Source organism: Aspergillus uvarum (genome assembly GCF_003184745.1).
Source record: "Aspergillus uvarum CBS 121591 unplaced genomic scaffold BO82scaffold_2, whole genome shotgun sequence".
Lineage (NCBI taxonomy): Eukaryota > Fungi > Ascomycota > Eurotiomycetes > Eurotiales > Aspergillaceae > Aspergillus > Aspergillus uvarum.
Window position 1 is genome coordinate 35260 of NW_020291299.1, and position 23398 is coordinate 58657.

A 23398-nucleotide genomic window follows, 5' to 3' on the forward strand; every position below is an offset into this window, starting at 1 on the left:
GCTTTTATTGGTAACTGTCTAAAGTAACCCATCTATTGCAATGGCCATCGTGGCTCTGCATGTCGAAGCGTCAAGCACCATCTTTGAGGTCACAACAAACGATATCTCTGGCATCCGCAGCCGTGTCGCCGAGCTGAGGCAGTCACCAGAAGAAACTGCGGAATGGGAAAAGGAGTTGGTTAGAGGCAATCATGATGCATGGATCGCTGTTCTTCTGACATATCTATCGAATCTGTCCTTCTTTCGCGTGAAGTTTGCAACGCTTATTGGCAAATACATTCGTGATATCGTGTCACGGGCAGCAACACGAGAGGCACCCTTCACATCGATACTGCAGGAGCTCGAGCCACTTAGTGCTGGAAGCAGGCTGGCCGACTGGATCCCGTTCCAGGCATATGAGTTTCTGCCGTTCTTACAGCTCCCAACTATGAGAGACGTCGAGCTGTGGTGGGGACTGATTGACTCAGACAACCCGAATGGTGATGCCATGGCAGGCCTTGAACTTGGACCGGGAACTTTGCGCATCACTACAATTGAATCGTTTGGTAACGGCAGGTATGGCCTAATGCATCTTATAGCAGCCTGCCCAAATCTCGAAAGTTTTCGTTGGGAGCATATAGATACACAAGCGCCGGGAGCGTCCCGCAGAAGATTTCGGCCCAGGGCATTCCACCGCTCCCTTTCAACGCAAAAGCAAAGTCTGGTAGAGCTTTGGCTTAATGAGAAAGTATATATCGATGCTTCCCTGGACTTTGAAGAAGATGAGGAGGGTGAGCAAGAGTCAGAACTAGATCCTCCTGACAATTGGTTCGGCTCGTTAGCAGATTTTGTGAAGTTGAAAGAGCTACGCATGCGTGTTGTCAATCTTCTAGACTTCCGCTCCGAGAGTTTCGAACTGAACAAGGCTCTGAAGCTCATCCTGCCTGGAAGCTTAGAGCGTCTCTCCCTGACGGAGTGTTAGGCGGAGGATACCGATAGACTCCATGGAGAGTTGATGGGGCTCTTCGCATGCAAGACGCAGAAATTTCCCAACCTCAGTCTACTTATCATCGCGTGCAGTTTTCTCAGAGAATTGAAACCGCCCGCTGCTGCTCGATGCGAATGTGTCCCGGATTGCCTTCAGAAGTCATTCATCGAGCCTATCAAGGCAGCTGCAGAAGGTGTCGCTGTCGATTTTAAAAAAGCGTACAAGATTGATCCCTATCAGCCCTATTTTTATGCCACAATCTGAAAGGCGACGGGGTAGTCTCAAGCCATCGATTACAGTATAGCCCTCGTTGCATTCATGCTCTTCATATTCTCTTTGTGTTGCGGCATACTTTCAAATTCTGATATGCTCTCAATCAGTGGTTTTCGTTTATGTCACGAATAAATAGCATGTTTCTTACATTCAGAGTCATAGTCGAGGTAGCTCCAACTGCGCACTACGAACTCAATTTCTCCTTTTCGTATGATTCCTTCCCCAAATCATCAAGACCTGATCCTCATTGACCCCAAACACACCCAGAGGGATCATCCCATTCGAACCACCCTCAAAGACCACCCCCGAACCAAACAAAAGCAATTAGCCCCACCATCCCAGAACACACGCTCTCAAGCCGATCAGTCAAGACTCAATACCAGCAAACTGTGACCAAAGATCAGAAATGGAAGTGCGAAGATGGTAGGTAATGTCCCACAACAAGATAAGTTAACTTACTCCCATACCAGCATTAGTTACCACTTTCCTCCGTCGGGCAGTAGGGTGCTGGGTATGAGGTTCGGTAATCAAACCTGGTACGGAGTACTACGAGGGTATATCTTACTCTGAGGCGGTAAGCATACACCTTCACGAAAAGTACAGTTACACACATACCCGCCGAAATACCGAACCGCCATGCGCCAGCACCACTCTTACTTTACTTCCCGCCAGTAAGGAAAATATATTTCAGGGTCTAGATCTACGGTTCCCAGATATCGTAGCAATTTGGTCGGTTTACACTACTTGACTGTATTGAAACTGGGCGATCAACAGATGCATTTCTCTTGAAACTTTAGTGATGGTATTGAGGGTGTTGTTAATCGGAATGCCAAGGGTCCAATGAGCCGCAGCAACGATTGTTTTCTACACCTAGTCGACCACCGTGATATAGCAAGTGGCTCCCTAAGATCTTCACCTGCACATTAGACACGCACACACGACATATACACACGCGCAAGACAAAAAAAGACATTCCATTCTGCAATTGAATCATATGTCCGAGACTTCGGTACGGGTACAGACCAACGAGAAGATTATGAACCCCCGGACAGAACGACATTGGTCATGACAATTTGGGTTCTTAGATGCGGTAACAAGCATGGCAAAAATAGGAGGTTGAAGTTCTTACACAAACAGGAGATGGGATAGCACCAGTAGAGAAATCGGAGGCCGAGGAATTGATGCAGAGAAAACATAAGAGGATGAAGAGAGCTCATGATGGAACATTTCAGCTGCTATGTGCTGCACTTGCCACAATGGCAGAACGAACACATCCAGCAGATTCGCGACGGTTATGGCTGATGGAAAGATACGGTCACTTGTATCCCCACAAGATAGAGAAGAACAGGGTGTTCAGAAGAATTACAACGGCCAAAACATTCATAGGTACCACACAACGCACCCGTTGGGCTGGAGGCAGATGAGAGATATAGACTGAGAAAAAGGAATAGGAATTAAAGCGATTCCCCGGGCGCAGAGAGAAGATGGACGCAATTTTCCCCCATGAAATCAAATTTGCTACTCGCTTAATAACGGACAAAACAGCTGCGATCTTATGGCAGATTAGTTGACGCGGAAGGCGTCGAAGATGACTGTTCGAAAGCATTAGTGATGGTACCGCATAGTAGAAGAGGATCCAACTAACCTTCCTGGCCCCGGCGGCAACCACTGCCAATCCACATCAAAGTGTTCAGAAATGCGTAACGTTCATCTCCGGTCTCCATAGATAGGTTGATGCGATATTTATAAGTGTTCGGGTTGACACCATCTGCCACGGTCGGGTCGTTGACCTTGTCCAAGACGTCCTTAGAACCAGTCAACCATCCATTGGTCTTCACAATAATGTATGCAGGAGGGTCGTCGGCGGTCTGGAGCATATAGCTCGCTCGAAGGCTGGTGGATGACTCTTTAGTCACGATCTGAGAATCCTGTCCCCCAGGCTAATATGAGGTTAGCATGATGTCAATGCCTTCTTCTGGCGCACGAAGAGTATTTACCAAAATAATGCCTTTGCCCCATCGACCTGCCCATTGCCCTCCCACGAATGTCACCCAGTCACGCTGACCCCAGATACTCTCGCCCACAGCAACCTTGGGGTTCATCTTGATGCTCATGCGGAAGTCCAACTCGAGAGTGGGCGCCGGGATCTGCAGCGAGCGGGCCACGTCGCCCTCGGGGAAGGTGTGGAGGAGGTTGTTGGCGGGGATTGAGTCCTTCATGACACTAAGATAGGTGGGGCATTCCAGCAGATGTTGGCGTTGTCGACTCGTGTTCTTCGCGCGGACTTGCTGGCAGTATATGCATTGGACGGACAGACACTATAAGACAGAAAAGAAAAGGTTCGCGCGTCAGAACTTCTGTGTAGGCCGCGCGCGCGTGCTTTCGCTCGCCATGAAACCCGGTGTGGGTCTTACCTTGTCTTCTTCCTTCGCACGGAATTCTACAAAAGCGGCATGCACGTCATCGAGGGGCGGGGCGGGGAGGTTGGAGGACGAGTTTTTCGGCTTGGACTTGGGTGTCGCACGAGGGGCCTGCTGCGCGGCAGCGGCCGTGGAGGTGGCCCCGGCAGGGCCTGACGTCGGCAAGGAAGCGCGTCCCTGCATATTCTGCAGCGGCGTCTGCATCGGGGTGGCATGCGGATTGACACCGTTGGACATCATGGGTCCATTCGGGGTCGCGAGGGCACCGGGCCCTGGCCCAGCGCCCGCAGCTGTGGCAGCGGCGCCATTGGGAGTGGGAGGATATCCGTTGGCAGCACCGATGCCGTTAGGAGCGGCTGGAGCGGACTGTGACTGAGCTGAAGGGTTGGTATGACGGAGGCCGGGACATTCGAGCAGGTGCTGCTTCTGACGCGAGGTGTTCTTTGCGCGGATTTGCTGGCAATAGATACACTGGACGGAAAGGCACTGCGAAGAGCAAACAAACAGACGGAATTGTTATGTCAGTAACGATGACGGGTGCTGACCGGGGGGGGGGGGGGGGGTGGTTGGGTTGGTTCTCTTGGTAGGCGGGCGTTTGGAAATATTACGGGAAATACGCAAGTCACGCACCTTATCGTCTTCCTTGGCGCGGAACTCGACGAACGCCGCGTGAACTTCCTGGTCGACTGTCCGACCCATGTTCACGACAAATGGGGTGAATAAATCGATATTGAAAGGGTGGAAGGACAGAAACCACGCCTGAATTACAAGACGTTCACAGAAGATCTCAAGAGGATGATTTAGAGGGAGGGTGGGAGAGGGAAACGAGGGAGCAGGGCGAGGACAAGGCAGCCAAAACTCGGGGGGATGAGCGAGAGTGAAAAGGAAGAATCAATGAATGTTTGACGGGACGGGAAGAAAGTGGAGGGAGGGAAGGGAAGAGAGAGGGAAAGAGAAAGAAAAGAGAGAGAGAAAGAGAGCAAGGGGAGAAGGACAAGACAAGACAAAACCAGAACAAGAACGAGTAACGAGGACAAAACGAGACAAACTGACGGCAAGTGGCGGTTAATTTACGCGAACTCGTTAAAAACGGGACGAGACGGACGAGACGGACGAGACCGTACACATTGTCCGCGTATTTTGGATCCTGGCATTCATTCAAGCTGGGCTGGGCTGGACTGGGCTGGGCTGACTAACCCGTAACCAAACCACCCGATCGAGTCTCCTGCTGGTAGGGTGGGAAAAATGCCAGTGCATGGAAAAATGTTCTTGCTTCGTTATCCCGTACTGTACCATTCATCTAGTTATCTATCGTATCTACCAGATTCATCTGACCGGACGAAGAGGATAAAACACATCAGCATCCAGACACAAATACAACCACCTCCTCTTCGATCTCCTCAAACACGATCGACTCTAGAGCCGCGCAGCAACCCTTCGCAAAGTCAAAATCAAGGCTATCAGGCGGCAGGCTGACCGAGTCCACTTCCTTCTCCTAAAAATAAGCCGGTGTGCTGCCAGCAACCTCCTGGGGTGACAGACCTAGATATGCAGTTTCTTAGCCCCATATTGATCTTCGAAGCCCTAGCCACGGTATATTCCAAAGAGTACGGAGTAGTAATTATGGCCTTATAGATCTCTACCAAAAATTGTGTACTGGTAAGTGGTAACTTACTGAACAGTACAGGCAATACAGGCAAGTAGAGGTAAGAACGAATACCAGCGATCGATACAACATCCGGCGGTATCGAAGTAAGAGTAAGAGTAAGAGAAAGTGACATGACCAGACGGCACCGAGCATATTACCACCGGTTCCCAGAGCTTTACCACCGCGTCGGCCGCGTTTGGAATCAAAGAACCAAACCGGGTATGAAAAGGGGAAAGGGTACAGTATCTTGTATCGATCTATCTATCTGACAAAACAGAGAATCGAGATCGCATTACGCATCAAGATCTTTTATGCACCTTTCTTCTTGGGAAGGCTATCTACCCTCCCCAACGAACGCTGCGCTGCGGCTTGCAGGATCAGATGTTGTGTCAGGACACACTGGGGTTTACACAGCCACCGCCTCCACGCGTGCTGCCTTTCCGTGTCTTACTTCAGAGCGAGAGAGAGAAATGCTGGGCATTGAATCGAATTCCTAGTGTGAGAGGATGACCACGTTGAAGAGGTAAAATAAATATACGAACCATTATTTACGAAGTAGTATAGACGTCGTCATATCGTCACATCTATTGATGATAACGGGTATCCAGCCTTAAAACAGATGCTGAAGACCAGCCTCATAAGGTAGCTTATGGAGTAAGATGTGTGCCAAGCAAAGGAACTGCTCCCCAGACCGTGGACAGCTGTCACATTCCCTCCAAACACCCCCCTTGTCCCTGTTACATGCGGGTCTACTTCTACTTGTTCATGTGCATTGAGTTTCTTTTTTGCAATTTATACTTCCTGCCTAAAGCTGCCCTCGTCGCAGTTGATCGTTACGATTCGCTACCAAAGTACCCATACATCCTTACTATCTGATATCAAACAAAGACCATCGACCTTCTCTGACGCAGTAGATGATGAAAAGACTGCGGGATTTCGAGCTTGCGATGTCATGGCAACAATAATTTCATTGAGAAAGCTTTATGATCGAGATTTAATCAGAACAAGAAAAAGTGGGAAACGAGAGAGAAATATCGAGGTGGGTTGCAGAAGGAAATTCCGGGTGAGACGAAGCACGCATTAAATACCGTATTGTAAACCCATTCGACACCATAGAAGCTGGAAAGATTACCACGAAAGATCAGTATAGAAAAGAAAAACAAGGGCAGTCTGACGGAAAGAGACAGGAATTGTGAAAGATGATTTTGAGCATAAAGATACGAAGTACCGAATACAATTCGGATCACTTTAGACATCTGATACATTCACTTACAAAGCTCACTCTCAGATCTCTGGCAAAGTGAGATAGATCTCGCCGTACAGGTAGAGTTCGCCATACTTTTCACCACCTAGGTACTGTGCCTCATCTTGATGGACCGTGAGCAGGCATTTTGTAGCCAGAGCGAGGATATGCATTAGGCCTTGGGTAGCCACGATGCGAGATGTCTTCGCGGGCGGAAGAAGCGAAGAAAAGTGCATTCTTCGCTTGATACCACTAAAATAGCTTGAGGATGGGTGCACCAGGTCCCGACCATCTCCCTCATCTGCAGGAGCCAGTACCGCGATCTTGGCGGCGAGGAAGTCGAGGAAGTTCAGACTTTCCTGGTCGAGAGTGGACCTCTGCGAGTCATCCCCGTGGGTTCGGAGGCTGGCAGAAGGAGGCCTAGGTTCGGCCGCGATAGCTTCGACTGCGTTGTTACGGTCGACTCCACCGTGCTCTGCCTCCGCTTCGGTGTGCAGGTACTGAGAGATATCAAAGTCCTCAAACATGTCTAAATCCTCCAGCTCTTGACCAGGAAGCTGTAGGTTGTCAAGTGCTTCGATATCGAATGTAATACCACGTCCGGCAAGAGGGCTCGAGCTTGTAAGGCGGCTGCGTGGCCTCAAAAGACCAGCGTCAGAAAAGCCGTGTGATGAAAAGTCACTAACACTTCCAATACCAGGAAGAATGTTGCAAGCAATTGATCCCTGTCGAGAGCTATGTATAGAGGCTGTGATGTTCCAGGGCATTTGAAAGGAGCCTTCATCATGGAGTACTGATGAGGCGTGGCGACCTAATTCAACATCCTACAGCGCGTAGCCTTAGTAGCCAATCTTCTTTGCAAGGTATGTAATGATGAGATAACAAACCTGATTCCAGAGATCATCATTGTTGGGAAACTCCCACTGATCATCCGGCTGACCATCATTCCTAGCTCGTACACGTCTTCCGATATGTTCTTCTTCCTCATCTTCTATGGAGTCATGAACACGCTTAGGACTCAGACTGGCAGCAGCCACTGTAAGAGTGGTGTAAAGTTGCTCCCCTGAGAAGAAATGCAATGGATGCGTGGCATAAGACTTGCCAACTCCGTTCCCAACAGAGCCGATTCCCTGACCATATACCCAGAAGGCCGCGTTCTTCTTCGATAGTGTAGGAAGTTTGTTCTTCGACTTTTGCTTCGAGGCTATCGCCATAAGGTACACAAAGTTCTGGTTCAGATGAGCTAGTTCACTGTTTCTTAGCCCGATCTGGTCATCCGCTTGTATCAACTTGGGGGCCCTTTGTCTCTGAGTTATTGGTACTTCATGCGCTTCTGGAGAGACCTCGTCATCTAAAACCATGTCGGGAAAAGGTGTTGATCTGGCCGGCAAATGACCAGCACCTCGGGTGTTCTGCTCGGATCTCTCGCCCAGTTCGAAACCGTCCTCGACCATGTTAATCTTGAATGGACTTTGAGATTAGTACTGTGTCATATGAAGTCATCGCGAAAGCTATACCTGATCTTCCATAACGATGTCTTCTTCAGCACAGACCCCAAGATCACTCGCAACCCCCCTTTCGTGGTGGCTGTGAGCAATACTGTGTGATATACCTCCAACGGGCGGAGTGGCTCCCAGCTCAACAATGTTTCCGTCCTCGTCGAACTCGAAATCAGCTTGAAGAATCACACCCGCATCTTCGTAGAGCGGAAGACGTCTGAGCCTTTCCGAAGCGATGCTCCTCGAACCATACCCAATAGTATCGGTATCTGAGGCGAAACCCCCTAAGCCTCCCGCGTAACTTTCATCCGACGGCAAGCTCAATTGCAAACTTGTGTTCTGCGAAACAACCGACTGGCTAAGATTAGGTGTCTTCGGCCAATTGAAGAAGGTCGGTGTGCTCTGGTCGACCTCGGTCAATGCATTCAAGCTCGAGAGGTCAAGGATAAGCCCAGGGAGGCTATCAGGCAGGAAGGAGGGGTCGTAAGGCAAGATAAGCTGCTCGGGTCTATAGAAGAAAGATATTAGCATCATATCAGCGGTGCCCAGAGGCCCCAGAGGCGCTCCTATGCTGCCCTTGTCAGTGGAAGTGAGACAAACCTAGCCTTTCCAGCGGAGGCGTCCAAACCACCACCCGGTAGAGTCTTCAGCATTGTTTTCATTTTGTCATGCATGGCTTGGACATCAGTGAGCGTATATCCGCATTGATGGCTGTAAACCCTTGTGACCCCGTATCTGGTAATTGTGTGTCTTGTAAGCAGAGGAAACAGCCTATACCACGATCTGGACAGTGAGCATCCTACAGAAGATTTCCCTGAAGCCTCAGTGCCATTGGTGCCCCCGGCTCCATGATGGCGCCGCACGCCTTAGGCACATCCACATTCAGTATAGTCTTTCTGTTCAGACGTCTGGTGACAGACTTCGAACCCAGAGTTGCGACGAGCCTGAAGACGAAGGTCATATTAGCCACTCTCTACGTTCTGTAAGCGTAGAGTCGACGCGTGGAATTGAAGCGAACCATATTGTCGCGACACCGTACTCGGGAGAAGTAAGTACTAGAAGAAAGAAAACGCGTTAGCTAGTACGTGAGCCTCCAGGGGTAGAAGATTGACTTACTTTCATGACTATAGAACATTTTCAAGCCAAGAGTTGTATGCTACCGGCCCCGGTCTGCCTGTTGTGCAGTTGGGGTTGAGCACGCGAAGTCAAAGTAGAGTTGAAGACTCCAATGCGACTGAGAGTATGATCAGAGAGCAGGTGACGTCCGACAAGGTCTTGTGGTGTGAGCTGCGACAATTCCAGTAAGTGAGTTGTTCAGAAAGGTAGAGTCATCTGAGCATGGAGGCGTCGAGTAGAGGTGTGGGGTGTACTTGTCTTTGGGGAAAGGTACCAGTCACTCTATTACTAGAGATTTGGACGCGAAGATCGTACAGCAAAGTAACGCGTGTTCGAATGAGCAAGACACGCTCTCATGAGTGATAGATTGATCGAAGAGACTTTCAGTATCAGCGTTGGAAAGGATTCGAGTGACGAGTCTAGACGCGCGAGGTCACTCTTTCCGCAACTCCTTTTTCAATTCTGCAGAAACAAGGGACATGAACCGCAGGAAATGTGAGTATCCGAGCTTATGAGTATGTTTTATTGATGAAAGGATTCGCCGCTGTCTATCAGGGTTTATATTAGGGAAGAGTCATCCAAACAATGGTAGAGAAAGACGCCCGGCTAGCAGGAGTCGACAAGGAAATGAGTAAACCTGAGACCACCCGCATGAAAAGAGAATGACTAAATCAACTTTTGGCGCTCCTCTGGCCAGCTACACTGCATTAGCACCAACCAGACGAGATACAATACAACAGCAATTGCTGTCTAGTGCTTTTAAGAGAAAAGGAAACAGGTTGAAATGATTGCCAGGATCGTTCTATTCATAACCAGAAGAGAATAGATGAAAAACAGAGACCAGGAGAAAACCACAGAATATGAAAGAGATAGAGTGTTTACTAATATCTCCAACCCATGGCAACCCCGGAAGATGCACGTGGGGTATGGACATGCAAGAAAGATCAAAACTCGAAACAAGAGGCTATACTTCCTCGGGATTAAGAAGAACGGTTTTGCTGCATTCGAAGGATTATATACCTACCCTTCGACTAGATGGATGTTACATGGTGCTTTTAAATAACAAGTGCAAACAACCTAATCAAGAGGGATGCCCTGGTATTCGCCGTAGCCGAGGGCAAGGTTCATGTTCTCTGTACACGGATTGTTAGCATGGTTCTTTCGATCAGGAGAGCCATCGGTATAGGGCTACTTACGCAGACATTGAGTGGCAGCGCCCTTGAGCAGGTTATCAATGGTAGCACACACAACAACACGCTTGCCGCTGGAGTGAACAGCAAAGCCGCCAACCTCAACACCGTGGCGTCCGGCAATGTTCTTCACCAGAGGAGGCTCGCCAACGATCTTGACGAGCTTCTCACCGGCGTAGCGCTCCTGGTAAATGTTACGGATATCGCGAGAAGTCAACTCCTCCTTGAGGGGAATGCTGATGGTTTGCTGTGACAGAATTAGTTGACAACGAAGGAACAAAAGTAGGTAGGAGCTAAACGTACGTGGATACCCTGGAACCAGACCGCGACGTGGGGGATGAAAGCGATGCTGGCGCCAAGTTGCGAGCTGATCTCCTTCTCGTGGATGTGATCAGTCAAGCTGTAGGGAATAATGTTGTTCGTAAGGTTGTCGACGTCGTTCTTAGGGCTGGGTTTGGTGCCAGCACCAGAGTAGCCGGAAACGCCGAAGACAGTGGGTTGTCCACCGAGGTATGGGACAAGAGGAGCGATTCCAACCTGAGCAGCAGTCGCGTAGCATCCAGGGTTGGCGATACGAGTGGCCTGGGCGATCTTGGAACGGCTGACCAGCTCAGGAAGACCGTAGGTCCACTTCTCATCAAAGCGATAGTCGGCACTGAGATCGATAATCACGTTGCCGGTCTCGGAACCCTGATCCACAGCATCAACAAAAGGCTTGCAGACGCCGTTAGGGAGAGCCATGACCCAGCAGTCAACATCACCGTTGGCAGACATGCGCTTGACATCATCGGGGCTGAGGTTCTCGTAGATAATCTCACGCTTGTCATAACCCTGCAACTTCTTGCCAGCCAGCTCACGAGAAGAAACATGACGCAGGTCCAAGTGAGGGTGAGCGTTGATCAGGTTGATTAAAGCCTGGCCAGTGTAACCGCGGGCTCCAATCAGAGCAACCTTGGAAGGGCGGGTGTTGGACATGTTCTTCTCTCCAAGAGGGGGGTTGGGGTTGGTAGTAGCGTAAGTCCTGAAAGCCTGCACAGGAACGGTAGGGCGAGTCGAACGAGCAGCGCGGAGAGCGTTGCTGGTCGAGGAGAATGCACGTCTTTGCTCAGTAGAAGCACCGCTAGCACCGAAGCCCTTTCCGATGTGGGTGGCGGCCTGGGCAGCACGATGCAAGCGCGATTCGAGGTTAATGTCTCCAAACATCTGGCGACCGTGCTCGTTGAATTCCTGAACAAGCTGCTTGACCTCCTCGCCGCTCTCAACCCCGTACCAGAAGAGAACTTCTCCCTCACGGCTGAGGCTGCCATCGGCCTTGTCGAAGAACCAAGTCAGGTTCTCATCGTCCTCCTTCACGGTCCAGACAAGCTTAGGGAACTCCTTCTTGATGGCGGCGAAGACGTTGTCAGCGACGTTGGTGAGCCAGCCGGACTTGGTGATGGTGAAAGTAGCCAAGTGTGCCAGAGAAGAGGTGGCATCTTTCTGAGGGGGCAACACAACAGCGAGCGCATTCATGGGCTCATCGTAATAAGCCTTGAACTCGCGCTCCTTCAAGCCCTCAACATAGCGATCGACAGTAGCGCGGGCGTCCAAGCCCTCACGATCGCGAACAAGGACATCCTTGAGCTTGTCCAGATCCTCAAACTCGGACAGGGAGGTCTTGGTGTGGACCTTGTTGCCTCTGCGAATCAATGTACCGGCTCCAGAGTCGGTGAAGAGTTCCTTTTGCAAGTCGGCGGGGTGGATGATAGCAACGCTAGAAGTGCGGGGAAGGTCGCTAAGGAGATCCTTCATTTCCTTGATCTTCAGGCGAGTACCATGACGCACCCACCACTGAGTCATCAGATGATCATACTCCTCGTCGAGGTTGATCACGGAGATCTTCTCGCCAGTGTCACCGTTAAACAAGCCACCCTTCTCCGCCAAGTAGACGATCTTGAGGGGCTGAAGGGCACGCGCAAGCTCACCAGCCGCGACATCAGCATTGACGTTCAAGACTTGACCATCGGGAGTCTCGGCCATGGAGGTGAGGATGGGAAGGCAGCCAGCCTCAATGGCAGACTCAATGGGCTTCTTGTTGACGCCGTTGATCTTTCCGACCAAATTGTACTTCTCCTTGTCCAGGTAGTCGGCGGTGAAGACGCCGGCATTGAGCGGGCGGGCCCGAACACCCATGCGCTCCAACTCCTCAATCAGCTTGAGGTTCTCCTCAAGGAACAGCTTTCTAGCCAGAGCCAGGGTCTTTCCGTCCGTCACGCGGATTCCATCCTCGAATTGGGGCTCCACTCCAGCATCCTCGAGCATGCGATTGAGCTGAGGACCAGCGCCATGGACAACGATGGGGTAGAGGCCAACGTGGTTCAGGAAAGCGAGGGCGGAGGAGAGAGTCTGAAGGTGTTCGGTGATGATAGCGCCGCCAACCTTAATGACGGCAAATTGCTGCTGGGAGACGGAGGTGAAGTGGGAGAGGTACTGCTGAACCTCCCGCTTGGAGCCGATGTTGCTCAGCAACTGAACGACCGTGGAGCGGGTGGAAGAAAGCTGAGGATCGGTAGCACGAGAGTATTGACGCCCTTGCAACAATGGAACGGCAGAAGCTTTGAGTGAGTGGCGAGCAGAGGGGGAGCCGATTCTGGCGCGAGAGACGGCGAGCGGTGCGGAGAGCGCGCGGAGGGGCTTGCTGGGGGAAGCTCTCCGCACGGCAGTGCGAAGGGAGAACATCTTGCCAGCCAACATGCGGCAGCTTTTGCGCCTACTCGAACAGAAAGGTAGAGGGGAGGGGAGGAAAGCCCGAAAGTATGAATGAAGCTGTTAATTCTCAAAGAAGATTGTTCGAGGGAGGAGGAAGGAGGGAGGGGGGAGGAGAAGGAGGAGGAGAAAAGTGACAAGGAAGAATGAGTTAAAAGGTTGGTTGTGTGGAGGGAACCAATTCGGGTGCAGCCAGGGAATTTGCCGCAGGCTCTAAAGAGTTTTGATGGTCGAGATGGTAATAGTGATGATCGGCTACTTGTCGGAGCGGGCGTCTTCCATTTTCTGCAATCGGCCGGAAACCTACTCTTGACTCACGCAGGTTGGTAAGTAGTCAGTAGTTGGGTTAGTTGAGTCAGTGCCCACCTCCTTGCAAGTACTAAGATAAAAGAGTTACATTTACATCAACTCGCGAACGAACCCCCTTCCTACGTCCCCCCTTTATACTTGTCTTTCCCTACAACCATTGCAGGAAAGTCCTAATCTTTGGGTAAGCTCGGAATTGAGGGAAATTCGAACGAGCCAGTGGAATAAATTGCGCAGGGAAGCGACGCCGCACAACTGCCCGAACAACTTGCCCTTGGCCCTGCCCTGCCCTGCGTGCGTGCGCGCTGCCACCGCGCGACTGCGACTTTCGGAGCTCCTCTTCCCAGCATGACTCACCACATCATTGATATTAGGTGAACGAACTGATTGATCCAAGATTGAACTACGGATACGGCAAGGTCTCCATTCTGGTTCCCATGAAATTATCATAGACAACTTGAAAGTTCCAGCAGTTCCAGCAGTCCCAGCAGTCCCAGCAATCAGAGGCTCTCAGCACTATACTATACACCTAGCAATCCACTCCTCCCCCCCCCCCTCCAACATCCCAGGCTTGCTGGCAATGCTTGCCCTCCCGGTATCCATCCCCACACGTAATGAAAATTGCAAAATGGAGTCTTGAAACGTCCCGGATCAATTTCCATCATACAATAATAATTCCTGGGAATCGTTATCTGATCTTACTAGCCACCCACTCCCCTCTCCCTAGCGAATCATTACCATCAATGGTCTCTGGAGGCTGGAGCCACTGCCCCAGCGCACTTCCCTTTTCAAGTGCCATCTCCATCAGTGTCTCTCAGACTCTGGTTCTCTTTCGTTATCTGATCCTCCCTTAACCGAACACACCTCCTAGGCTGGTCACTGGCCACCTGTCCTTCATTATGGATACTTTTCTTATTGTATGGTCCACAGCACTCCGTCCCCGCCAAAGCTCTTTCTCCGTCACTTCGGAATCACGTGTAGGTGGCGCGATTCGGGATCTTTCAGGTTAAACAGGCTAGATCTGCCATTGCATTTTTTTTTTGAGAATTCTTGGAACAATTTTCATAAGGAATTTATTGTTGACATTCAGAGGCTAAAGAACGAAGGACAAGCAGCAACACAACATCAGGCATACCCATAAGGGTAGCACAGGAAAAGAAGTGAGAAAAGACAAAGCGCACTGATATACTAGGACATGAGCGAGCACCAGAGTATCATTTACATCTTCACAGTCGATGGATTCATGTGGCATAGCCTCGAGACCCCAGAGCAGCCCATGACGTCAATGGTGCGGCGAGGCAAGAAGACTTCATTCGTGAGAACAGGGATAGTTCGACGCCCGAGAAAAAGCAAGAGGTATTAGTAGCTGGAAACAAAAGCTTCACGGGCACAACACAGATAAACCAGGACCAAGTGAAAAAGAAGAAAAACGTCATCCATTCCCAAGACAATCATGACTGTCGCTGCGTTCGTAACTTATTTTCTGGTGGTGATCACTGTGGTTGAAATTAAGGGTTAGCGCGCATCCGGAAACCAATTGCCGAGTGGAGGACGGATCGAGGATATAGATGTAAATCTTACCAGTAGGAACGATAATCACTACAAGCAAAACGATGACACAGATGATCAAGCATACGCGCATCTTCATGTCTTTCCACCACATCTGTTTTCTCACCCGATTGGCGCCACGGCGGAAGCCCTGGGCTGATACTGCCAGATTATCGGTTTTGTCCTGGAGCGAGTCAAGGCGCTCGCCACGCTCTGAGACCTTGAAGATGTTTGAGCGCATTGTGTCGACGGTTTCTTGGATTTTCTGTTGGAGCAAGCAGGCTCGTCAGTCAGACAGTTCATTCGACAGCTTGCAGTAGTCCGTCAGAGCAGATGGTATGCCCAAACTAAGGCAGTAACCGCATCTTCTTGATGCAAAACACTATGCAAGCGCTCCCCAAGTACGCTCTTGAAGCACATTATATGGAAAAGGGGCCCATCGCTAACTCACCTTGTCGATCTCCCTCGTCCGAGGGTCGCCATTTTGCGCAGCGGTAGCGCTGGGTCCGTTGGATCCAGACGGAATGTAAGGGTCATAAGGCTGCTCAGACATGACTGCGATGCGCGATGTTCTCGATTTGTGTGTAGAGGACAAGACGTCGGGTCTGGTAGATCACCAAATTGCGGTGTTGAGATTGATGAGCTCTTTTGTTTGTTCCTTCCGCAGGGGGTGAGGTGGAAGTCGTAGCAACAAGTCCAGCAGGTCGGCGTGCAGTCGTCTGGTGAGAATGAGAAATCAACTGCTTAATCGTGAAAAAGTGATTAGATTGTGAAATGATTGATGTAGTAGTGGAGTAAGGTGGATGTGTTGCTGGAGGGAAGCTGACAAGGTGTGATGAATCGCCGCCCGCTGTCTGGAGATTACAGGCGTTTCGGGTCGGTCGGGGGGGCGGGCGCAACACGTGACCAAGCATTGGCTGGGAAAGACAGCCCGCCTCGCAGGCAGCTATTTTTATGCTAGAATGGATTCGAACCCAGCGCCCATGGAACAAAGAAATCGCAAGAAGCGTGTGGTATTACAGTAATATGGTGTTTTCTCAAATGGTTTGCGACTCTGCGAGAGGCCACATGCATATGCGACCTACTAGCCGACCACCTATCCAAACAGAAACCAAACACAGCTGCTGTGACAGATCTAGTTTACATACATGACATGCCACCGACTGGCTGTCTCTACGAGAATGGATCATACATAGGCTTCCATTGAGTCCCAGATTCGAACACAGAGACGGCATCTTCCCGCCAAAGTGGCCCATTGGGCATCAGAAGTACGCCAATTGTCATGCCAAGTCATGTGTTGCTAAAGGAACGGAGGAGGCTGGAGCACCGTCCGTACCTTCAGCCTAGTGGCTATGCAGTGTTTCGCCCGCTGTCGGCTTCACGTGGCGATCCCTCGCGCTTGAGTCCGAATCTGGAATAGACCGTGGACCCTACCAATCACTTGAGTATGTTAATCCTCAATAACGGTTGTTGAGATCTCGCATCATCGTCATCAATTCAAACACCTATGGGTAGGTATTCTTCGCAAGAATGCAAATCATAGTAGACATGCTGGGGATGTAGCACGAGTTATGAAATACGTCACGTTCCAGCACAACATATCCTGCTGCATCGCCAGGTGTTCACTGGCATATACCCCCGGTCGAAAAGCATACGTACTTGTCCTGCAGACAGATATGTACTGTACTGTACTGTACTGTACATGCGTCACCTGAGGGATACATGATACTGATTAGGTGCTGCGTGTCAAGCCACAACATGTAACCATGCCATCAAAAGAAAGAGCGGATCCGTGTCTAATATCCCGAAGAATAGCTACGCTGATCTGGGAGCGTCTCGTAGACATTTGTAATATTGATCAATTCATTGTAGCTAGGGCCTTATACAATGTCCCAAGTTATGAGGTAACCCTGAAATGCCCTGCTGATATCAATTTCGTGAAATGGAGCTATTGTACCAATCCGCACCAACAATACAGCAAAGCACAACATTGATGAGATCCCTCTACAACTGCTAGTGGTCGCCGTAGTCTTCCTTAGTCCGATCCTGATCTCAACTTCAGAATCACCAAAAGAATACAGATAGAGTGGATTTCCTTTCAGCCGTTCACACATTAATGAAATGAAATATAATACAATATCACCCACGTAACTCCTCACACGCCTGAGTCCACGACGATTCGAGAGACTGCTTTTCACTTTCCCCAAGTTTTTCTGGTATGGGGTATAAATACATGGCCTTGTTGATAAGAGGAGAAGAAGGCACTTGTCGTTTCACCAAAAACGACCGAGAGCCGGAGGTTTCATGATAGATCTTGGCTCCGTACTGATTTCCTCTTTGCCTCCTATTTCCCACCAAGCAACTCCTTCCGCATTTCTTCTCTTTGCGCCTTGGCGTCTTCCTTTGCCCGTGTGTTTTGTGTTTGCGTCTCTAAGCGTCTCTGTTCCTGTTGTTCTTGAGCGGCGATCCAAACTGTGCAACAAGAGGTGTCAGCAGGCCGCACAACAATGATCTGTCATTCAGCATTAAGATAAAGAAAGATCTGAACATACTATGCTTGTCAGACTTGGACCACTCCTTCAACTTGGTAACGTATTCATCGAAATCCCGTGCTCGTCGGTCACCCTCTTCCAGACTGCGTTTCTGAAGGTCGGGGTTGTAGCGCTTGAACAATTCTTCGTCCGTGGGCCGGATGTATTGCACGAAGGCCGGGCCTCCCACGCAGCAAACAACGCCGCTATTAACCGTCAGAAGCTAGTCTAGACACAGTTGAAGTGTTGCGCTTGGGAAACCAGCTTACACTCCCAGCATCTTCAGCCAAGTTCCTGCACGAGACATGATGGCAAAGCGTTCGGAGGATGACTATCCGTCTTGAGCGATGATGTCAGATTGTTAGGCTTTCGGGGTAGAAGGGTGCGGAGATGTCGAGATCGCGAGACACTCCTCAAGCTATGTGAAATTGTTTGCGTTTTTCGATATGTTTCTTCTGGATTGAGCATCAATCCATCGTCATCCGCACGCGCGGGTTTCGGCAGACAGAGAGCGTGTGGCGCAGTTTTGAGGCTAGTGCTCGTGGCTCAGTATGTGGCTGTGTCATTATCCGCCAATCGCGATATAGAATTACACACCCATCGATAGCAGGTTTTATGCACTGTGATTTGCTACCAAAACAATTGAACCCATGGAGAGGTGTCCTTGCTGCTCCACTTGGTATGCGGTTAATTGCCTTATGCCCTCATGCCTCATGCTCTGCGAGTCTGCGACACACATTCTGTAGTATGGTACAGCAGGTTCCAGTTGTGGTGTCATGTTCTGGCAGGAAAGTATCCCGCATCCGCATCCTTGACACTCCAATGTCTTAGACATCTCTTTTCCATGTATCTATTTTTAAGCATCAGGCCTTAGGCATATCATCATATGAACTTTTGATACATGATTATCATTATACATTTCGATTTCTAGTGCAAGTTTACCTTTGGTTGCCGCAAGCGCAAGATCAGAGCCAAAAACTTACTAAGTGTGATTTGAGCAGGGATAAATGCCGATAGTATGAAGATCATCTCCAGATCATCACCACAGTCACTAAGCTACATAACTGTGCTGGATGATCACTGTAGACAGGCCAAGGGTTGAGGAAATCTGGCGCCTGTGCCTTATGGCACTGATGGGGATTCTCTCAATTGGGCGTCAAAATTTGTGAAGAAACCGGTGCCACAGGATAGCAAGCGGAAAGGCTAATAGAAGAAGCGTGAGCCCGACTACACTCCAGACGGAGACTTGTGCCGGGGCTTTTGGATAGAGTATGGTAAACCAATCGCTCTGCTGGGGACAGGCGCAGTGGAGCAAAGGCACTTCTCACCGCCCTGTCTGTGGTTCTTTGCTGCCGCCTGAGGCTCGGCACGATCTGCTTGATGTTGAAAGCATCGACCCCTGACGATCGATGGTGCATTTTGCTCTTCGATTCGGGATCATTTCAGGGATCACTGTGACATGCGTTGATGGTTGTGGGCTTAGGATTGGATGTGCCCTTAAGGAGTGCTCGGGGTCACTCGATGCCGTTGTCGGGACTATGTGTACCGTGACCTAATATTTTTTTTTCCCTTCTTCGGACCGACTCAAACGTCACACTTGTAGTTTGGTCCCTTGGTTAGCGCCATGCCAAGAAGTCATTGCACCCCAATCTTGCGGATTCGGTGACCATCAAAAAGAAGACCAACAACAACAACCGACTTTCCGACGCTGCCGAGACAACGCCCGCCCTTAAGCGCGCGAAGGGCCCGAATGACATGAGAGAAAGGAGCAGTCATCGTCCGCCATAACCTAGGGAGGGAGCAGGGACAGGCTCTGGCTCAGTGAGTGGGACATGAGCGCGAGTATTGGCGGAACGAACGTGGGTCTTTCAAAGGAGGGAGAACTGTTCCCCAGCGTCAGCGTCAGGTGCCGGTCCGCGTGAAACAAATCAGCTATGCGAGAAGAGTGGACTGCTATGTAAATTAAAGGAGAGGAGGGATAATAGATCCAAAGGGGGTAGAAAAAATAAAATAAAATGGATGATGGATCATAAAAATCATGCAAAGTCCTTTTCTATTTCCTTGCTCATTCTTTTTTCCTTCTCTCTGAGCGCTATCTTTGTTGCTAATCACCCCAGATAGAGATAGTGTCGTTGTCTAAATTACCGCCGCGGGCCATAGTCTTCCCCTCTTTCTTGGGCTGTCTTTTTTCCCTCCACTCAACTGCTTCACTTGCGCGACTCGCGACCGCACCTCCTCCTCTACCTCCTCCTCTTCGTTTCTGTGCGCTTGCTGCCTCCTGCTGGCTCACTCTTGGGGGTCACGCCCGTTCTTTAGAGTTGACCGTTCCTTTCCCTTCATTGATTGTGTTCTTGGCCCTGGATCCTCTCGGAAACAGCCCACTTACATACTTTGAAGCAGGCGACATTCATTGCTCGTGTTCTGGGTGAGTTAGGCTGGCTTTGCGCATTCGTGCTCGCCGCGTTTGCAATCCTTTGCGCCCATGGCTTCCCCACTGACATTGCCTCCCGTCTCAATGAAGGCCGACTCGACTCCTATCGCGCGCGCGCCCATTTGGATCCAATGATCGTACATCTCACATGGAACTCTTAAATATTCTATTGGAATGATTTTCGTGCAGACCTAGCTTTGAGTAAGCCACGCGCCCCTATTGAGACCTATGCAAGGCTTTACAGCACAAAGTCGCTCCGGTTCCTCCTACTAACTAGATCTTGCAGCTTGGCTAGACAGACAGAGAGACAAACAATTCGGTCCAATCAATTCAAGCCTGCGGAATATAACTGTCGCTACCCCTTGCGAACAAAGAACACGCGTCTCCCACTCGCCTCGCACATTCACTTCCGCTCGCTTCCTTGTGTGTACATCAGAGTGTGTCATGGCATATCAGCAGCGTCCAGTACAGAGGGCTCCGCCTGTACGAAACTACGGGGGCCCTCAGCCTGCCCCCAGTGGGAGGGGCTATCCGCCACAAGATGGGTACCCTGAGAGTCGCTATGATAACAACTACCGTGGCTTTCCCAATGGGGGTCACGACAACCACGGATATGGATATGCTGGCGAAGGTGCAGTTCCGAGGTCATATGGACATGGGCCACCGCCCCGCGGCGCCCCGCGCGGTGGTTACGGCCCCCCGAGGGATGACCGAAGCCATGCATATCGTGGCGGCCCACCACCGCAAGGGTATGATGGTCGCCGTGGCTCCGAGGATCAGATCCCACCTCCAAGACAGGATCGTATCAGACTGCGTGAGTATTCACATTCTATCCGCCCGGCGCACGTGCTCATCATCTCTCGATTCAGCCGGACGTCCCCCGCAACCTCCCAGCATCAACACCTCGTTTACCGCCCAAGACCAGCGTGGACCGGTAGCTCTTGAGAGCGGGATGGCCGCTATGAGTCTCAGTGGCGGCCCAGCAGTACCTACACAGATTCCGGATCGCCCGCATACTTCTCATGCCAAACGGCCTACCCATCCCATGTCTCCAGGTAGAAGTAGGAGCATCACTCCAGGGACACCAGCGAGGTCCGCCAGCACAGGTCGCCCGTCTCCGGGCTCTTTTGAAAACGGACCATATACGGACCCACAGGAACCGCCCCCGGTGCCCCATATAAACAGGAGCGCGACCATGCCTGTCTCCTCGCCGGCGCAAAGCATACCTCCCAAGCCACTGTACCCAGGACAGGCGACTTATCAAGAGGCCAACTACGCAGCCCCACAAGGACCCCATGAACGGTTTGACACCGCGGCATGGGTGGATAGCTATTACAATCGCAAACAGGCGGAGGAGCCTGATATGCCCAATTTCGATGCTATGCCTGATCCTGCCAAAGGCGGTATTATTGATGAAAGCTTACCTGGTCTGGAACAGCCGCAGGTCAAGCCATCCATTGCATCGCCTACTACATATCAGGCCCAGTACGCCGCTTTCAATCCGCAAGCGGCAAGCGATCCTTACGCGCATCCTCAATCTGTTCCGCGGGGAGGGCCTGCGCCCAATCAATTCGCAAATGCAGGTTTTCAGTTTGATTTGCCCGGGGGTGAAGGACCCCCTGGTGCACATCATCACGAGGAGGCAGGTTATGTATATAACGCAGATCCCTATGAAGACCCATATATGCAACGAAGCGATAATTGGAGCCCTCCTGGACCGGCGCATGCGGAAGGTGCAGCAGACTACGCTACCAGAGACACTCCTCCTTACAGCAATGGACAATCTCAACCATATAGAGCTGTTGATGACTACAGTCCACCCATCAATCAACCCGAAATGCTTGATGATCAGCAGAATCCGGATGCTCTTCCACACCACCCTATTCCGTTCCGGCCCGGCCTTGAGCAGGCAGCCAAGCCTGCGCCAATGCGCCAATACGAGAGCATCGGCAGCTCAAAGTCTCCGCCGGCAGCACCGCAAGGTCCACCGGCTGAATCGGCTCTATCTGGTCCGGTGACACAAGGTGAGCTGCAGCGCCTACAGCAGATGGTCAAGGCGAAACCCAATGACCGCAAGACCCAGCTGCTTTTTGCGCAAAAGCTGGTCGAGGCCTCGACTGTTCTGGTTGATGCTAGTCGGATGGATCCGAAGACGAAAGCAAAGGCCCGAGAAAAGTACACCATGGACGGTTATAAGATTGTTAAAAAGTTGGTTTCGGCCGGATACGCCGATGCACAGTTCTATCTGGCCGACTGCTACGGTCAGGGCCAGATGGGTCTACAGGTTGACCCTAAGGAAGCCTTCGGTTTATACTATGCTGCTGCGAAGCAAGGACATGCCCAGTCGGCGTACCGTGTTGCAGTTTGTTGTGAGATAGGTCAAGAGGAGGGTGGCGGCACTAAGAGAGACCCGTTCAAGGCTGTTCAATGGTATAAACGTGCAGCAGCCCTTGGTGACCCGCCCGCGATGTATAAGATGGGAATGATCCTACTGAAGGGTCTACTAGGCCAGGCTAAAAACCCGCGTGAAGGAGTTGCCTGGCTTAAGCGTGCAGCCGACCGCGCTGACGCAGAAAATCCCCATGCTCTCCATGAATTAGCATTGATGTATGCGAACGGAGGAAACGATGTGGTTGCACGCGACGAAGCCTACGCAAGCCAGTTGTTCCATCAAGCCGCAGAATTAGGGTATAAATTCTCCCAATTCTACCTGGGCAATGCGTATGAGTATGGCCTGATGGGCTGTCCTGTGGATCCCCGACAGAGTATCATATACTACACACATGCTGCTGCGCAAGGAGAACATCAGAGCGAACTGGCCCTGAGTGGGTGGTATTTGACTGGCGGGGAGGGGATTCTGCAACAGAGTGATACGGAAGCGTATCTTTGGGCTCGCAAGGCCGCCACTGCCGGCCTTGCCAAGGCTGAGTACGCGATGGGGTACTTCACTGAAGTTGGAATTGGCGTTGTCGCAAACTTGGATGACGCAAAACGATGGTATTGGCGCGCAGCTGGTTAGTACTGCCCCTGGCATAACTGTGATTGATACTGACACTTCTCTCGTCGCTTAGCGCAAGGATTTCCTAAGGCTCGTGAACGTCTTGAGGAGATTAAGCAGGGTGGAGCTCGTATGCAGAAGACCCGTCTTTCTCGGTCTGCCGTCAATCAGCAGAAGCAGAATGACGGAGACTGTGTTCTGATGTGAATCATCCACATATATATTATTTTTCTTGGGTCGAATTTTCCATTTACTGATATGAAGACTTACATCATTTTAATCGTTTGATACGATATGTCATAGCACGTGCCCAAAGCGCCTCGTCTGGATCCGGGGGCTTTTTACATACTAATCACTTTTCTTTGCTGAAGACGCATTGGCTATGGTTTGGGTAATCTGCACTTGGGCCTATCTCTTTTCTCTTTCTTGATTCCCCCAATGCATTTCCATTTGCGACAAGCGTGTCAGCATAGTTGAGGCTTC

At 50.8% G+C, this 23398-nt stretch overlaps 7 protein-coding genes across 7 annotated transcripts; 2 read left to right on the plus strand and 5 right to left on the minus strand.

Annotated features, from left to right (window-relative positions):
* Positions 1–40: 40 nt before the first annotated feature.
* Positions 41–961, plus strand: BO82DRAFT_397246 (uncharacterized protein; the record flags this gene model as incomplete). Its single annotated transcript, XM_025638910.1, has 1 exon — positions 41–961. The coding sequence occupies one exon, from the start codon at positions 41–43 to the stop codon at positions 959–961; it is 921 nt and encodes a 306-aa protein (XP_025496861.1).
* Positions 962–2551: 1590 nt separating this feature from the next.
* BO82DRAFT_50375 (DUF3237 domain-containing protein) lies at positions 2552–4612 on the minus strand. Its single transcript, XM_025641276.1, has 5 exons — positions 4291–4612; positions 3655–4146; positions 3238–3558; positions 2886–3180; positions 2552–2832 (listed from the first exon to the last, which is right to left on the minus strand). Exons 1-5 carry the CDS (start codon positions 4357–4359, stop codon positions 2804–2806), a joined length of 1206 nt encoding a protein of 401 aa, XP_025496862.1. The 5' UTR covers positions 4360–4612; the 3' UTR covers positions 2552–2803.
* Positions 4613–6592: 1980 nt separating this feature from the next.
* BO82DRAFT_272016 (Rad21/Rec8 N terminal domain protein) lies at positions 6593–9185 on the minus strand (the record flags this gene model as incomplete). The annotated part of the gene is made up of 7 exons (XM_025631010.1): positions 6593–7375; positions 7439–8011; positions 8069–8558; positions 8651–8785; positions 8854–8994; positions 9069–9105; positions 9167–9185. 7 exons carry the CDS (start codon positions 9183–9185, stop codon positions 6593–6595), a joined length of 2178 nt encoding a protein of 725 aa, XP_025496863.1.
* Positions 9186–10243: 1058 nt separating this feature from the next.
* On the minus strand, positions 10244–13089 carry argEF (bifunctional acetylglutamate kinase/N-acetyl-gamma-glutamyl-phosphate reductase; the record flags this gene model as incomplete). Its single annotated transcript, XM_025631005.1, has 3 exons — positions 10244–10299; positions 10363–10603; positions 10660–13089. 3 exons carry the CDS (start codon positions 13087–13089, stop codon positions 10244–10246), a joined length of 2727 nt encoding a protein of 908 aa, XP_025496864.1.
* A 1562-nt stretch (positions 13090–14651) lies between these two features.
* On the minus strand, positions 14652–15530 carry BO82DRAFT_349838 (SNAP receptor SNC2). The gene is made up of 3 exons (XM_025633980.1): positions 15407–15530; positions 14989–15220; positions 14652–14903 (listed from the first exon to the last, which is right to left on the minus strand). The coding sequence occupies exons 1-3, from the start codon at positions 15506–15508 to the stop codon at positions 14884–14886; spliced, it is 354 nt and encodes a 117-aa protein (XP_025496865.1). The 5' UTR covers positions 15509–15530; the 3' UTR covers positions 14652–14883.
* A 1377-nt stretch (positions 15531–16907) lies between these two features.
* BO82DRAFT_349840 (uncharacterized protein) lies at positions 16908–17941 on the minus strand. Its single transcript, XM_025633981.1, has 3 exons — positions 17756–17941; positions 17508–17692; positions 16908–17427 (listed from the first exon to the last, which is right to left on the minus strand). The coding sequence occupies exons 1-3, from the start codon at positions 17791–17793 to the stop codon at positions 17300–17302; spliced, it is 351 nt and encodes a 116-aa protein (XP_025496866.1). The 5' UTR covers positions 17794–17941; the 3' UTR covers positions 16908–17299.
* Positions 17942–20361: 2420 nt separating this feature from the next.
* On the plus strand, positions 20362–23122 carry BO82DRAFT_370552 (putative chitin synthase activator (Chs3); the record flags this gene model as incomplete). The annotated part of the gene is made up of 3 exons (XM_025637222.1): positions 20362–20731; positions 20787–22931; positions 22989–23122. The coding sequence occupies 3 exons, from the start codon at positions 20362–20364 to the stop codon at positions 23120–23122; spliced, it is 2649 nt and encodes an 882-aa protein (XP_025496867.1).
* Between the last annotated feature and the right edge of the window lie 276 nt (positions 23123–23398).

What these genes read in the sequence shown, in the direction of transcription:
- BO82DRAFT_50375 (XM_025641276.1), bottom strand. Translation starts at nt 4,359, where the DNA reads ATGGGTCGGACAGTCGACCAGGAAGTTCACGCGGCGTTCGTCGAGTTC. An exon ending in GCGCCAAGGAAGACGATAAG is followed by an intron (nt 4,147 to 4,290) that starts GTGCGTGACTTG and finishes TGCTCTTCGCAG; the next exon opens with TGCCTTTCCGTCCAGTGTAT. An exon ending in TTGCCGCCGGGGCCAGGAAG is followed by an intron (nt 2,833 to 2,885) that starts GTTAGTTGGATC and finishes GCTTTCGAACAG; the next exon opens with TCATCTTCGACGCCTTCCGC.
- BO82DRAFT_349838 (XM_025633980.1), bottom strand. Translation starts at nt 15,508, where the DNA reads ATGTCTGAGCAGCCTTATGACCCTTACATTCCGTCTGGATCCAACGGA. An exon ending in GGACGAGGGAGATCGACAAG is followed by an intron (nt 15,221 to 15,406) that starts GTGAGTTAGCGA and finishes TTGCTCCAACAG; the next exon opens with AAAATCCAAGAAACCGTCGA. An exon ending in AGTGATTATCGTTCCTACTG is followed by an intron (nt 14,904 to 14,988) that starts GTAAGATTTACA and finishes TTTCAACCACAG; the next exon opens with TGATCACCACCAGAAAATAA.
- BO82DRAFT_349840 (XM_025633981.1), bottom strand. Translation starts at nt 17,793, where the DNA reads ATGTCTCGTGCAGGAACTTGGCTGAAGATGCTGGGAGT. An exon ending in TGGCTGAAGATGCTGGGAGT is followed by an intron (nt 17,693 to 17,755) that starts GTAAGCTGGTTT and finishes GACGGTTAATAG; the next exon opens with CGGCGTTGTTTGCTGCGTGG. An exon ending in GTCCAAGTCTGACAAGCATA is followed by an intron (nt 17,428 to 17,507) that starts GTATGTTCAGAT and finishes CTTGTTGCACAG; the next exon opens with TTTGGATCGCCGCTCAAGAA.